At 30.8% G+C, this 17,015-nt stretch overlaps 1 protein-coding gene across 1 annotated transcript; it reads right to left on the reverse strand.

Moving 5' to 3' along the window:
* Positions 1–11,044: 11,044 nt before the first annotated feature.
* LOC129880159 (expansin-A1-like) lies at positions 11,045–13,692 on the reverse strand. Its single transcript, XM_055954075.1, has 4 exons — positions 13,483–13,692; positions 13,013–13,147; positions 12,611–12,923; positions 11,045–11,885 (listed from the first exon to the last, which is right to left on the reverse strand). The coding sequence occupies exons 2-4, from the start codon at positions 13,140–13,142 to the stop codon at positions 11,579–11,581; spliced, it is 750 nt and encodes a 249-aa protein (XP_055810050.1). The 5' UTR covers positions 13,143–13,147; positions 13,483–13,692; the 3' UTR covers positions 11,045–11,578.
* Positions 13,693–17,015: the final 3,323 nt, after the last annotated feature.

Genomic DNA, 17,015 nt, shown 5'->3' on the forward strand with positions numbered 1-17,015 from the left:
AAGCATGGGAGGTGGAAAATGAGTAGCTAGTAGAGTATTGTCATACTTTTTCTCTCTTTATTAATAGTACTAAGGCAGGTTTGAATTCATAGACTCACATGCGTTTTGTACAAAATCAAAAAAAATGCATTGACTGAATGTTAGAGTTAGCAAAATGGTAAGAAATTAAAATTATTTTTGAACTATGTGAAATAAAATATAGGTATCCCTCTCGTCTAACTAAAAAATCACAAATGCTCTCCCTTTTACGAACAATTACAAGATCCTACTAGGTAGTTGACGTGTCAAATAAAATGCTCATATAATTGTCCATTTAGGCAGTTTAACGTGGCTAAAAACACTCTCCCTTTTAAATTAGTGCTTTCTTCTCCAAATTTAGAACTCTAATTTCAATTTTTTGTTTTGGTAATAAACGGTAAATATATTACCTTGACAATCAAAAATTAATAATAAACTACAGAGAACACTAGATCCAATCCCCTTCCAGGAAGGTTATTGAATTACTAATGCCTCAGTAAACAACTATACAACTCTTTAGTCTCACTATCCTTCTAATTGTTGTATTAAGTTCCTACAAATATATGCTCTTATAACATCATATTTTATCCTTCACCTCCTTTTGTATTTGGTTAATCACCTCTACAGCTTGGATCATCACATTCTTGAACTATTTCCAATTTGTAGCTTTCTAGGTATGATAGATCAATGCTCCCAAAATTGCAGATGTCACCTCTTTGTGAAACTTTTTCTATTTCCTTCTTTTTAGCCACTACAAAGTTTGTTGGACTGTTTGATGTCTAAATGGAATTCCTGACCATCTGAACAAAGTATTTTGTACTTCTCTGGTCCATGCACATTCGACAAATAGGTGTTGTTGCGTCTCCATCTTGTCATCCACACATAAGTTACACTTCTCATCTCCAGTTAAGATGTTCAGCCTTTGGAGTCTTTCCTTGGTGAGTAGTCTGTTTTGGTAGGCCAATCAAACTATGAACTTGTGTCTAGACATCATAAGAGGATTCCAAATTAAGTCCGCCTCTTGCATTCTTTCCCGACTTCCTATCAAAACGTTATAGCTTTTAATGACTGAATATTCTCTATTCGCAGTTAATGAGTATACTTCATTGAAGAACCAGTGGATCATGTCTCCTTTGAAGGAGTTTATCTTCCTCCAATACCAACTACAATCTGCAGGGACCCAATGCAACCAAAAGTCTTTATCCTCATTTTTTATATATATTACAGCACCCATTTGACCCATAAGATGTCCTCCTTCTTAGCAATCTGCCAGATAAGCTTGCCCACAGAGGTAATATTCCATTCTTTGCTGCTCTTAATGCTCAAATCCCCATACTTCTTAGGTGTACACACTGTGTCCCAAGAAACCAAAGCAATCTACCTTTTATTAGTTGAGCATCTTCATAAGAAATTTCTACAAATCTTGTCACCTTCTTAAGTATGCTTTGTGGCAGTATAAACACTGCTCCTCAGTAATTAAATATGGAGAAGATGAATGATATAATGATCTGAAGTCTTCCTGCAGAAGAACGTGCTTAGAATAACCTATGGTTACTTTATTGATTATCTTCTCCAAAAGTACATGAAAATCTATTTTGCTCCACTTCTTTGATGAAAGTAGTAGACCCAGATATTTGATTAGTAGAGTTTCAGCCGAGAACCCTGTCAAACCTTATAAACTTCTTCTTTGTTTCATCATTTATCCCAACACAATAGAAGCCAGATTATCAATATTAGACACCAATCCAGGAGCATCACTAAAGTGGTTTAACACCTCCATCACTCTTGTGATGGTTTTCTCCTGTGCTTTATAGAATATCATCAGGTCATCTGCAAAGATCATATGTGCGAGTTTAGTACTTTTATACATTGGATGAAACTTGAAATCTAGTAGGTCACTCATCTTACTCAAGCTTTTTGTAAGATAATTCATCACAGGACAAAAAGTAAGGGAGACATTGGATCACCTTGTCTTACTCCTCTTTCCCCTCAAAATAGCCATACCCATCCCCATTAACCTTCACACTGAATCTTGTTGATGAGACACAGTTCATCACTAAACTGATGAAAGACTCTGGAAACCCATACCCCTGAAGTTCTTCCTAAATGAAGTTCCAACTTACCATGTCATAGGTCTTCCTGAGATCAATTATGGGGCATCTAAGTGTAGTTTTTCTATTATAATGCCTAAAATTATCATGACATATTATTTCAAATTATTTCTTCTCTCATTTCTTTAAAAGAAAAAAAAGGAACCTTTCTTCCCCACCAAGGGGTGTTAGGATTGACTTTTAGCTTATTTTTGTACTTTTTCAGCCTAAAAGAAAGAATTTTAAAGCACCTTTTGCCTTTCGCAAGTAGATTGGTAGCTGAAATCCTACACGTTGTAGGTCGTGATTTTTACTCTTTTGAGAAAAGAAAATTTTCCACGATAAATTCGTGTCTTGTTAATTCTGTTGTCCACTATTAACTGCGTTTTTAGGAACCAGGTATTGGAGAGTGTTTTAGCCAAGTTGGACTGCCTAAGTGGATAGCCATATGAGCATTTTTTTGGACACGTAGGCTATCAAATTAAGTCTAGTGGTAGTCCGTTAAGGGAGGACATTTATGGTCCTTTAATTAGATGGGAGGGGTAATTTTCATACCAAAAACAAACAGAGAGTATATGTTCCATTTCAAATAGTTCGAAAGTAATTTTGATTATTTTTCAATAATAATGAAAGTAAAAGGAAACAGAAAAAGGGATATATGAAGAAGAAGGTGAGGAAGGGCTCAAAATCATTGGCAATTTTTTTCTATGTTGAAGCAAGGGGAGAAGACTTGACATTAACACATTCAGAACTGACTAATAAGAGTATCACACGATATGTTTAATATATTTCTCTATCTTATGAGCTCCAAAAAGAGTATACAAGATATGTGCTCCATCGTTACTGTCTTTGGTGAGTAGAGCTATAACATAATTCTATACAATTATTCAGAATTTAGCCATTATAACATAATTATATACGATTATTCAGAATTTAGCCATTCTTCTACTTCTACAAGTACTATTTTTTCTTTATCATGTATCTAGATAATTGTATCCTCTTATTCCTTTTTTTTTTTAAAAGAATATATCTATGCATAGATACACTAGGTACATCAGTATATAGTTGGTGCCAAATACATACATTTGGATAACTATATATTATATCTTCTTTGATTTGAAATTGTGAAACATATTGTATGGTACTAAAAAATGATAGCTACATGCTATGAAACAGATACATGTTGGTATAAAAAAAGAGTATAAAACGCAAATGCCCAATTGTACTTTGTGCTTAAATACATATATCTGGTATCAAATATCTGAACAATAGAGGGAGAGAGTGGAACAAGAAAGGAGAAAAGCGAGCAAGAGAGGAGAGAAAGTATCGTAAGGTTGTATCTCATAAAACCTCTTCGTGAGTGAGATACCTTATATATTGATTAAAACAGGAGAGAGGCGAGAGGAAAAGGAGAGACAGGATTTGTAATTATCAAAAATGTAGCTGAATAATGTAATTTAAAATATAGTACAAAAAAATTATTTCGATAAAGATGTGAATTAGGAAGGATTGGTCGCCGAAATATGAGTCAAAGACAACCATTTCCTCTATAAATTCCTCTTGGGTAAATCAACCCAAGCCCAAAGTTATTGGGCTTCTATTGTGGCTTGTGACTCCTCCAATTTCCTTTCTTTCTGTTATCAATGATACGATTATATCAATATGTAAGTTTAAGGAATTTAACAAGTGAGACAAAATGACTCCACATTTCAAAAAAGAATAAAGCAGAAATGACATTGGAAAATAAATTCATTGAAATGAATGGGACTAGAAATTGAACAATAGCTCTATAAATAATATATCATCCAGTGACAATTTAAGATATGAATTTTATGGGTTTGAATTGGATATTATACCTCAACTTATTTAATTTACTAAGTTAAATATTCATTAGTTATACATAGTTTGAATCAAAATTATTGAATTTCATATAAACCATAATGTGCATCCCTCAACAACTAATTGTTCTCTCTCTTTTTAAGCTATCACTTTTTTGTATTGAAATACAGATTGATACTGAATGAATCAAATTTTTATTCCTAATCCACAACTATCTATATTTGTTAAATGAATTTTTAAACACATACGCAAATTTCAAGTCATATCAACTAAGTTTCATATAAATTATATGAGGGAAATCGTGTCTAGTAAAAGAATGAATCAAACTGTGACATGTGGTTAAATTACAACCAAAAAGACGCTTGTTGTAGCGCGGAAAAATCTAAAAAGATTGTCCTTAGTGTGACCTAAAGCGGCATAGCATCAATCCAAATAAAGTTGTTTTGTAACAGGATAACCCACGAGACCTTCCCTCAAGTGATCCATTTTATAGCTGGACATTCTCATAATGCTCCTTAGTGAGATCAACAATCAATCTCCAGCGTTGCGCCAACCTGCTCCCAATCAGTCTTAAATGCAATGTTAGATTTTAGGTACGTACTACTATATAGCTTTTTCAATGCTAAACATATAATCCTTTCACATCAAAGTTACAGTTAAAGTTTAATTTTTTACCTCTTAAATAGTCCTTTTAAATTTAAACGAATATAAGACATGAGAAAATTCCAAAAATTACCCTAGAAGTCTCTTTATTTGCTTTTCTTATAATCTCCACGGGAGAAAGTTAGAGATCTTCTACTCACTCACTTGTATTTTTCTTTTCCTTTTAGTGGTTCTCTTTCTTGTATTGACCCTCCTTCTTGATGGTTTGGCCCAAAGTAAATAAACTTGATCAACCTTTGTATAGTTGTCTTTAACATTATTTTTACAAATTTTATTGGTAATCAAAATAACAATTTAATCTATTAACATAAATCACATAACTTAATTACACACTACATCCCCCATGTTATTACCTATATTATTTTCTTAGAAGATAGTTAGATGGTGATGTTAGGACCGAAATAATTGAGTGACATGTGGAAGATAGCAAAGTAAATTTTGAAAGGCGATTGGCAAGAAGACATACGAAAAATATATCAAAAGACACAAATATTTAACGTGGTTCGATCAACTGACCTACATCAATAGGAGGAGATGAACAATCCACTATAAATATGAGAGTATAAAATATCGAGAGAAATAACCTCACACAATTTACTTGGAATACAAAGAGGTTCACATAGGTATTAACATAACACTTGTGTCTCACAAATTCTCTCCCTACACAAAACTCTCAAAACCTCTAAGGACTACATTATAAATGTTACTAAGTTACAAGGAGTAAACATTTATTTATAGAGTCATAAATCTTTTTCTACGAAAAAAATTAGCCAAATATGAAGACTTTGTGTTATACTTTTAGGAAAAAAAAAACTCAATCATACTAAAAATGTCAGGATAAACACCTAACAGGTGAGTCATTAATAATTCAAAATAAAATACATGAAAGTTTTTGTTTTTACTTTTTATTTCTTCCAAAAAAAAATTCGTTCTCATCTTTCACATCACAATATTTATTATTATATATATTTTTTAGAAAAGCAAAATAAATTGAATAAGAAGAGAAGTAGGACAAGTAAGATATGAGCGCTAAATGCGGCGAAGAAAAAATCACATGTGAAGATGTCCAAAAAATATGACATCCCTAAAGATCCTCCATATCTCTCTTCTTTTGGCTCTATTAATTTCCTCCCACGAAAATTGAAACAATGGATTTGAAAAGTCCTAGACAATATTATGTTTGATTATACGTTTTACAAATTAAAGAATAGTTAGTTTTAAAGTTATGCCACGTTACTGTAAAATCTCATCAATTTCTCAATCAGAGTCGCAATATATTGATAGTTAGGGCTTGTTTGAATGACGATTTTTTGTGGTATGATATGATATGGTTAATAAGAGAATTATATTTATTTTAATTACATGATATGATATGATTTGGTTTGATGGTTTTGTAAACATGAAAATCCTCACTTTTTAAAATCACTAATTTGGTGGTATTCCATTGTTTACTTTTTTTTTTCCAATTATATCCTTAATTTTAAAAATCATCATGAAATTTGTCTTCCTGGCCTATGTTTTCCATTCTTCCATTATGCTGACATCATTCTTCTCGATTCTCTTCGATTAATTTTTTTCCTATGTTGTTTGTGTGTTTCTTGCATTCTTTATATTTCCTCTTTTTCAATGTACTCTAACGTCTCAAAAAATGAAATCATTAGATTTATTTCCTTGATCAAGATCTTCATGGGTAATCTTCTTTTTCTTGATCTTCTTCCTTGGGTTATTTCAATAGTATATCAGGCCATTTTGATGAAAAAAAATCATCTGTGATGGTCAAATATCCATTGACGATCAAGAATTGGAAAATTGAGAGAGAATTTTAGCGGAAAAAAATTAATATTTATAATAATTAAGAAAATTTTCATAAATTTATCAGTTACGATACAGTATCATACAGTCAAGCCAAACTACAAAATTATCATTAAACAATAACAAACCATATAGTTTATCCAAACATAATATTGTACTGTACAGTACAATACCATACCATATATTATGAAATCATGAAAAATCACCATCCAAACAAAGTGTAATGGAACATCAAGGGGGCATACAAGGCATCAAACCTTTTTTTCAAAATTTAGGGATAACGAGCTAAACATAAAAAAGAAGAGATCAAACACAAAAATCAGAAGCAAGATCGCCTTCCATTTTGATCATGTTAGATTATTATTATTATTATTATTATTATTATTATTATTATTATTATTATTATTATTATTATTATTATTATTATTATTATTATTATTATTATTATTATGGATTAATGTTATTAGAGATAATGGAGCATAAAAACTTAAAAGATGTAATTTTAACTTAAAAGAGTTTTCCAAGCTTCTAAGTTGTCGTTTGGCCCCAAGTTCCCAAATATTCTTGGCAAATTATTTTTGAGAAAAATTTTGGTGAAGTTTTATCATGTGTTTGGTCACAAATTTTTTCAAGTTTTGGTGAAATTTTAAAATATATTATTTTGTACCTGTAAGTCCTAAAAATTATTTTAAATACCCACAAATTTGTGTTATCATTTTATAATGAACATGTTCCGATAAAAAAAATATAACATAATTAATAACAATCAAAAATAACAAAATAACATTATAGGCAAGAGCAATACATTAGTTAAATTAAAAATAAATTATTTTTTTCCAAAATCTTGTCACTCAAACTATTCTTTTCCGGAGAAGGTAATACCAAACTATTCCTTTATAAAATCTTGGTTGATTATATTAATTGAGTAAGTTGGTAGATAAAAATATTTAGTTAGAATTAATAAATGATTTGTATTTTTATAAAATATAAAGTTTGGGGTTATTTTAAAACTTCCCAAGTTCTCAAGTTCTAGTTTTTTAGAACTTGAGAACTTGGAAATTTTGCCAAATATATTTGTCAAGTAATGGCAAATTGTATGAATAAATACTAATTCTCAAATATTTTTCAAGTTTTTTTCAAAAATTAATTGGGGGTCAAGCGCTCACTTATAATATGTTAATTCAAGGACTTGTTTTTGGCTTTCTATGTTAGAGAAGTGTTTTCAATTTTCACGTTGGTCTCTTTAATGTAAAATACTTGGTGAACTTAAAATAAATTTAAGCTGAAAAAGTTATAAATTGAGATTGCACAACTTATGATTTTTTGGTTTGTTTTAATTTAAAAGTATTTAACTTAAAAATATTTTTAATATTTATCAAAAGTTAAAATAAGTCAAAATATATATATGAAACTAATTTGAACAGCTTCTAAACTAATTTTAATTTACTATAATGCACAAGCTATTTAGACGTTGGCCTCTCATACGTTAACCTCTTAATAATTGGTATGAAAATTAAAGAAACTATGTTGTTTGTGGACGGATCCCAATTTATTTATTTATTAAGAAAACACACATTAATAGCTAACAAGATATATATTTAAATTGTGTTTAAAAGTGCAGTTAATTTTGAAATTAATACAGAAAAAAGTTTGATATTTTTCTCTAGTATATTAATATATTATCAATCAATACATTTCTTTATATTATCGATTAAGATATAAAAACGATTCAAATTTATCTTCCTCTCCTATATTAACCTCATTTATTTTAGTCAATATAGCATGGCAACTCACCATATTAAGTATTAACCCTTCTTGTTTTGTTACTATCAAAATTACCAACACCTATGATGAAAGTATTAGTGATTGAATTATACGTAATAAGAAAAAAATTAGTTTGATTTGATTAGTTGATATGTCAGATTAACAAATAAAGAAAAAAAATATATATTTTTAATAATATGATCTCCTTTCCCATATTTATATTCATATTTAATCATTAATGGGATATTGAGTCACTAAGCTCAAAACACAAGAAGAGAAAAAGAGGGCAGATGGAAGAAGGTGAGAGGGTTTGACTAGTCATTTTCAGCCTTCTCAGGGTATCACGCATGGGCTCTCCCGCCTCCTGTACTTGGTTTTTCTCGTCTTAATTTTATATGATAATATTTAATTAGATAAATAAATATAATTTTTAATTTAAGCTTAACTAATATTTATGTTTTTAATTTTAAATTTAGAATTAAATAAATAAATACATGCATTTTATATAATGTCTTACAAATTAGAATATATTTTACGTGAATTGTCATATAAAATATTACAGTTTATTCAAAATTTGAATCAAAAGTGTCAAATTAAATCACTTTATAGGAGTTGATGTATTCAAATTTTTTTAAAAAAATATAATTTTATTAATAAACAATATGAGTATAATTTTGTTCCTTTTTTGATGCTTCTCTCTAAATAATTTCCGTGATTTAAAAATTATTAGTGATGTGTATCTCAAACGTTAAAATAACTTTGACTTTTTTTGAGATTTATTTAATCTCCATATAAAAAAAATTGTAGATCTTTTTAAATTATTGATTATTTAAAAAAATGAATCCACATCTTAATGTCAATATCAATATTTCATGAATTTATGAAATATCTTAATTTAAGAGCTGATAATTATGTATGAAGCAAAAAAAAAGTGTCACATGCCATGGACGATGGGCAAAACCATTAATTTTTAGTTGAGAGCTAATGTAGCTTTCGAGAATAGGTGGATACGCATTTATGTAATAATAAATAAATGCAGTAGTTAGAATTAATAAACCATAAAAGCTATGAAATTTTATTGAATCTTTGCTTGTGGTTAAATACACACAATTCAATGAAATTTCCAGGAAAGTTCCAACAATTTGCGAGATTTTCCAAAAAATTTTTTAGGCATTTTGATCAAAAAAAACTAAAAATAATATTTGAAAAAATGTTTTTAAAAATTATTTGAATTTGAAGTGTGTATTTGAACAGAGTTTAACTTTTTTTTTAAAAAAAAAGTAGTAATTTTGTTAGTATAAAAAAGTTTACTGAAAAAACGAGTTATATATATTTTTTCAAACTTGAAACTAGTGAAAGGACGATCTATTTTAATCACTGCTATGTTAAATAGTACTCCCTTCTTTCCAAAATAATTGAATTGTTAAAATATTTTTTAATATTCAAAATAATTGAATTGTTCACTATTCAAGATAGATATTAGAATAAATTTTCAATTTTACCCTTCATTAATTAAATTGCAAGGTTGTGTTCTAAGAATGAATTAAAGAATATTGAGAGGTTAGCATGGAGTTTGAAAAGGACAAAAATGGAAAAATATGATTAATTTATATCTTTATTTTTTAAAAGATATATGTCATATTCCAACAATTCAATTATATTAGAATGGAGGGAGTAAAAATTTTAAGTGTTCATCTATATTTCATGAACAACCATTGGTTTTCCCTCGAGTTATCATCAAAGAGAGAGTGTAGTACACACAACACGATGAAAGTGGAATAAACAAGGAAGGTGTGTTTCTCAAATTAATAAGTAATAGTTTATGTATAAAACTCACACTCCCAATAGTTTAGATATGAAATTCAAAAAGTGAATAGTTTAGATGTGCTTTTAAAACTTATCTCTTATGTTTTCAATACACACCCTCACGTGCAGACATGATTATTTTTCATGGGGTCAAGTAAGTGCAAATTCATTTTGACGACAGAGGGAAATGCAATTTGAACTCTAAGACATTTGTATACTTTTATATTATATTGAAATGTATGATCATCTAAAATTTTACGCTTAGAGAAAGTATACTATTATTTATTTGATTATATATATCTTAAACACACTTTTTTTTTTCTAAGTGAAATTCATATGAAAGACACAATTTCAACCAAATATTATTTAAATGGTAATGTTTGAACATTCTGGTAATAATATTCTACTTCTATGATTTTATTAATAAAAAGCTACTGGACACAATACGACGATACTCATCTCACCCTCTTTTGCGGCTAAATTCACACACAGCTTCAAAAAAAAAATCCAAAGATTAACCTAATACTGTTTGGAATTTTTTTTACTTTTTATTTTTGAAAAAAAAAAACATTTCTAAACAGACATAGGTATTTGATAGTAAATTAAAAGTTCAACTTATCTTTATTTTATTTGTGGAAGGAAATTGTCCTTCACAAGCATAGAATCTTCTTTGCAACATTGGAACAAAATCATGTGTATTTTCAACCTTCTTTTTTTTCTCTTGTAAGATTCTTTGTTAATCCTCAAATTAAGGGATTACATAAAAATCTTAAGCATTTCCTAAAATATGGTTTATCATAATTAGTCAGAAAGTTAGGCTGATGACAGTTGCTTTTTTAACTTGGCTGCTACTTTAAATGCTTTATCAACCCTATGTCGTTTATTGATAGCTTTTTTAATTCTAATTTTCTAGATAACATATTTAAATCAACAAAATTAAAAGATAATTTGATATGTTTATACATATCAAAAACCAAACAAGCAAATTAAAACAGAAAAGAAAATAAAAGGACAAAACATATAAAGGAAAAGAGAGAAAGATACTACAAAAGTTCAATACATAAGCATAATCTTCTTGAATCATATTACTAATTAAATGGATCTTTACACTTTCAAGTCTCCACACAAACACAAGGTCCATCTCCAGCTACAGGCTGAAAGGCTTCAAAAATAACTAAAAATTGCCAAAAATATACCACCACCACCCCCCCACCGAAAGCCCACCTAACAACTGCGGGTGGTAAAAGTCCACCACTGCTTTCCTCTTCTGCCCTACACAGAAGGTAAAATTACAAAAACACCCCCAAAAAACCAAAAAACCAAAAAAAAACTAAGAGTGGCCTCAAGAATTAGGGTTCCAAAAGTAGAATAACCCTTAATTCATAAAAAAAATGAAAAAAAGGACAATTTTAAAATATGCCCTTTCATTTTTTACCCTAAAGACCACACCTTTACAACCAAAATACTAACTATACTAAATAGTCACAATACTAATACTAGTGACCAAATCAGTATGCATAAAAATACTAGTAGTATTATACTTCAAAAACTTAAAAACCCATTTTAACTAAAGCTATCAAATGTTTTCAGTGGAATTGAGCACCAGCATATGTCTGTCCAAACGACCAGTGAGCAGGGGCAACATTGTATGAGATCAAACTGCGACCATCACCTGTTGTAACCTTAAATGAGAGTGCTTGACCATTAAGGTAGTTGTTGTTTTGCCAGTTTTGTCCCCAGTTTCTTGACATTGGCTGCCAACCAGTTCTTGATCCTTTAACAGCTACAGAATGAACATCACCACCACCACCAACATTTGTTACTAGTACTAAATTGAAGTATGAGTGTCCATTGATTGTGAACCTGATTCCTCCCCTTCTGCTACAGGGTACCCTGTATTTTTATTGGACAAAAGATTGGTCATAACGTGAAAATTCAGGTAGTCAACCAACCAAGCTATTAAGATTACCAAAATTAGTCATAACTAAATACTTCACTAGTCAACTAACTGAGCCAGTGAGATTCCAAAATTGGTCATGTTATGTTTTTATATTGTGTCAATATTTGTAACTTTGTTACTTATACTATTCCAAGTATTACCAAAACCAAGAAATAAGTAAAAGGCTAAAGAACACAATTGAAAAGAGGCAATGGGAACAATATTGGCAACAACTTGGTGTAACTTCTAATATTACAACTACCAAGAAAGAAGTAAATGCTAAAGAATAGAGTGCCATTGAAAAAAGCCAAATGGGAAACTTCCTGCGATAAAGTTAGAATCTTTATCAATGGACCACACCATGTGGTTTCACCATTTAATTTTTTTTGCATGCAGAAGTAAATTGAGGTCTTTTTAAAAGGGACCAATTAGAAATTCCAAACCTTTGGCTAAGCAATTTAGACATGTCTTTAAGGTTTATGGAAAAAATAACCTTTGCCTTTAGCATTTGAGGGTAAAATGACTCATGTTGTGAAAATACAAAACATTTCTTAACACTCTTTTATTTACTAAGACAACAACATCATAAAAGTGTAATCCCAAAAATACAATAGCAAAACAGCAACATACAAAGCAAATAGTACTAACATATTTTACCAAGAATTAACCAAAAGCATACCTTCTGTAAGCAACAGGTACAATTCCAGCTTTGTAATGAGCAATGTGTTGGAAAATAGGCTGAGAGAGGTCAAAATGGTGAAGTGGAGGATTACACCAGCCCCCTGCATTATTAGGGAGGGCATTGTTTGGAGGGCAAAAATTGGTGGCTGTAACCACAATAGAACCAGGCATACATCCTTGCCTATCATTCACACACCTTAATTCAAAGCAAGAACCACAGCTCAACCCATTGTTGAACATAGCTGTACTTAAAGCTGCTGTATTTGTACCATACCCTTGACTGTAAAGATTCCCATATCCACAAGCCCCACCTGTTCATAAATCAAGAATCAGCACAAATTTTAACCTAAATTCACTCAAAAGGCAAAAAATTGGGGAATTTAAAGAAAATGCTGCATACCCATTGTCCCAGAAGCATCACCACCCCCATAGAAAGTAGCATGAGCATTAATCCAACCTCCTCCACCATAACCATAAACAGATGACACCATTGCAAGAAGACCAACAAAGTAAATCCCAAAATAAGCCATGTTTCCTGCATAAAGATTACAACTTTTTAGCATTTTCTTGTATACACATTCAAAAAAATGTTAAACAGATCTTGAAAATAATGTTCTTCATTCTTGCATTTTCAAGAAAAGAGGAAGGACTGTTGATTAAAGCCATGTTTTCTGCATAAAGATTGCAACTTTTTAGCATTTTCTTGGAATTTCAAGAAATGTTGCAAATAGTGTTCTTCATTCTAGCATAAAGATTACAACTTTTTAGCATTTTCTTCAAAACAATTAAGAAATGTTAACAAATCTTGAAAATTGTGTTCTTCATTCTTGCATTTTCAAGAAAAGAGAAGAAAGAAAATAAGACTCTTACTTTGGAGAGTGAGCCTTGACTAGCTAGAGAGAATGTGTGACTAAGCAAAGGAAGAGTAGAAATGGGGAGTTTGGTGTGGAAAATTAGGAGGGATTTGGGGGGATATAAATAGGGATTTTTAAGAGTTTGGGGCGTGCTTCTTGACCTTTAAGCTTGTGCTACAGTTACACAACTGACTGACACTTTTTCTTAGGCTGTTGAGGGGACCAAAAACTGCCTTAGAGAGGAATCATTAATAATGAGTTTTTGATGGTGGGAATTGAGGGTCATTTGCACTTTTGCTCTCATTTTTGTGCTCTTTAATTTATGTCAGTTGTTTAATGTACTAAAAATAAATAAATATTTTTATAAATATTAAATTAAAAATATGCAAAGTTTAAAATGGACAAGTAAAAGTAAATGAAAGGAATACTTTCTTCGTTTTAATTATTTTGTCGTTTTGTTTTTGGCTTAACATTGAGTTTAAAAAAGTAAATAAAATTTTTAAAAATGTATCAACATGCCCTTTTATCTTGTGATACTAAACATGTCATATAAAAAATTAAAATTAAACAATTGTTAAAAATAAAGTTTTGTTAAATACGAGATTATATATTATATTATATAAGTTAAATTAGCCCAGTAGTTAGCAGTTGATGGGGCATCCCCCATAGATAAAGTTTGGGCCGTGGTATGGCCGGAAAAGACTGTGTTAGTACATGTCGAATTTTTAACAAGGAAAGATCCTTCAATGTCTGCTCGTAGTGCATCCCTAACTATATTGGTGGAACTTCAAAAACTGCTGCCTCCGTGCTCTGGCTCCCTTCTCTAGCTTCCTCCTTGGCTAGCACATCCACTGCTTTGTTCTGCACCCAGAATACATGCTGCAATAGCGGTGAGACATAACTTTGATTTATAAAGAACTTATGTTTCACTATGTATAAGTTCAATTGCTAAAAGACATTAACTAAAGATCAATTCATTTGAAGGGACAAATATTAAAGATCAGAGTGTTTGACTTTGAGCAATCAAGGTTTGTCTTATTTTGTGATAATCAGAGTGTTATTTATCTCATCAAGCACTCCACCATTCATTCTAAGTCCAAGTATATTAGTAGAAAGTATCATTGGATTAGAATGGCCGTGGAAGAGAAATTATTTGAGGTTGAGAAGATACACACTAATGACAATTCTTCAGATATGCTTACAAAAGTGGTGATCGCAGAAAAACAAGTGTTTTGTAGAACATCAATAGGCATGAAGCCTGTCAAAAGTTCCTCCACTTGAAGTTCATTTGACCCCTTGGCTGTAGGGGGGTTTGTTGGAATATGGTCCATGTTCCAGCCAAAGGCCCATGACCTAATCCTATTTGTAAAAGGATTGAAATAATTTTCCTAATTTGGTTTCTAATTCTATTTGGAAAATGATTGGAATTATAATCCTATTTGAAGTTGATTTTGGCTTTAGAAAAAAGTATCACTCTATAAATAGGATGATTTGAGAAAATTATATAATTTCTCATTGGTAGTGTCTTTGAGAGACATTAGGCATATAAGAGGGGGTTTTGAGAGAGCTTTCAACATGAGAGAAGAGAGAAGAAAATGATGTTTTCCGCAGCAGTTTTACCTCTCCGATCAGAAATGTTCAAATTGTGTTTTTCAATTCATTAACCGTTGGATCGGCCTAAAATTTTTATGGAGTGTTTCTAATATCTTAGTATTTGATTTGAACGGTGAAGATTAGATTTCAAGGTCAGAAACATCTCAATTTAGGTCTAGAACAGTAGTTCTATTTTGGGTAATTTTCTTCCTATTCCTTTTGTTGGTATAGTTATTGCTTCTCTTTGTTTGACAATTGTTGTGTAATCATTTTGGAGAATATTTATAACCCTCTTATTGTTATAGTGGAGCATTTCAGACTTCGAAGATCCCGTGGTTGTTACCTTCAATTTGAAGAGTTTTTCCCACGTTAAATTTGATGTTATTTATTTTATCTATTTTCGGGTTTGCGTCCTCACGTCATAACAAGTGATATCAAAGCCTTGGTTGTCTATCAAGGATTTTTTAATGGAGGGTAATATGATCAAGATGATGTGTTTAAATTAGAGTAACTATAACATATGGAAGAGCAAGATGAAAGATTTACTATTCCTGAAAAAGATACATCTTTCCATTTTTGTTGCTCATAAACCCGAGAATGTGATAGATGAAAATTGGGATTTTGAGCACCAACAAGTATGTGGATATATAAGGCAATGGGTTGAAGATAATGTTCGCAACCATATTGTGAATAAGACGCATGCTAGAACATTGTGGGAAAAGTTGGAGACGCTTTACGCTTCAAAATTTGGCAATAACAAGTTATTTTTGCTAAAGCAATTAATGACCTTTAAATACAAGGAGAGCAGTCTTATTCTTGATCACATAAATGATTTTCAAGGTGTTCTTGATCAGTTGTCAGGAGTGAGTATCAATTTTAATGATGAAATACAAGGACTTTGGCTTCTTAATACTCTGTCAGATTCTTGGGAAACTCTTTGAGTTTCTTTAACAAATTCTGCTTTCGGTGGTAAGGTTACTATAGAATATGCAAAAAGTAGTGTGTTGAATGAAGAAGTCAGAAGAAGATCTCAAGGCACATCTTCACATTCAGACGTTCTCTTTACAGAAGATCGAGAGAGAGGTAAAATAAGAGGTTCGAGAAATAGAGAAAAAAGTAGAACCAAGTTAAGATCCAAGTATCAAAATGTTTCATGTCATCATTGTGGAAAGAAATGACATATGAAAATTTTTTGCAATAAGTTGAAGCAAGACCTTAGAGAAGGAAAGAAAAAAGAAAATAATGGAGACAATATTGTTGTTGTTGTCCGAGATGACCTTCTTTTTGCTTGTGATAAAAACGTCATCAATTTTGTATCTCAAGATATAAGTTGGATAGTAGATTTTGGAGCTACATCGCATGTCATACCGAGAAAAGACTTCTTTTCATCTTATACTCCTATTATTTCCGGTGTGTTAAAGATGGGTAATACTGGTGAGGTTAAGGTGCTTGGTATTGACACGGTTTGTTTGAAGACCAATCTTGATACAACGTTAGTCCTTCAGAATGTCAAGCACGCTCCAGACATTCTTTTAAATTTAATCTCTGTAGGACAACTAGATGATGATGGCTACCATAATGATTTATTCAATAGCCAATGGAAGCTCACCAAAGGCTCATTTATTGTAGCTCGAGGAAGAAAGCATTCAAATTTATACGTGACACAATGATTAATTTTTGGGGACTCTATAAATTTGGTAGAAAGTGAAACTTTGTCAGAATTATGGCACAAGAGACTCAGTCATATAAGCGAGAGGGGGATCACATGTTTGACTAAGAAGAATTTGCCTGTTGGTGTGAAACAAGCAAAGGTGAAAAGATGTGTTCATTGCTTAGGTGGAAAATAGAAAATAGTTTCTTTTCACAGTCATCTTCCTTCAATAAAGTCTGAACTACTAGAGCTAGTACACTCTGACTTGTATGGTCCTTTTAAAGTAAAATCAAAAGGTGGTGCAC

The sequence above is a fragment of the Solanum dulcamara genome, chromosome 2 (genome assembly GCF_947179165.1).
Source record: "Solanum dulcamara chromosome 2, daSolDulc1.2, whole genome shotgun sequence".
In the NCBI taxonomy this organism is placed as follows: Eukaryota; Viridiplantae; Streptophyta; class Magnoliopsida; order Solanales; family Solanaceae; genus Solanum; species Solanum dulcamara.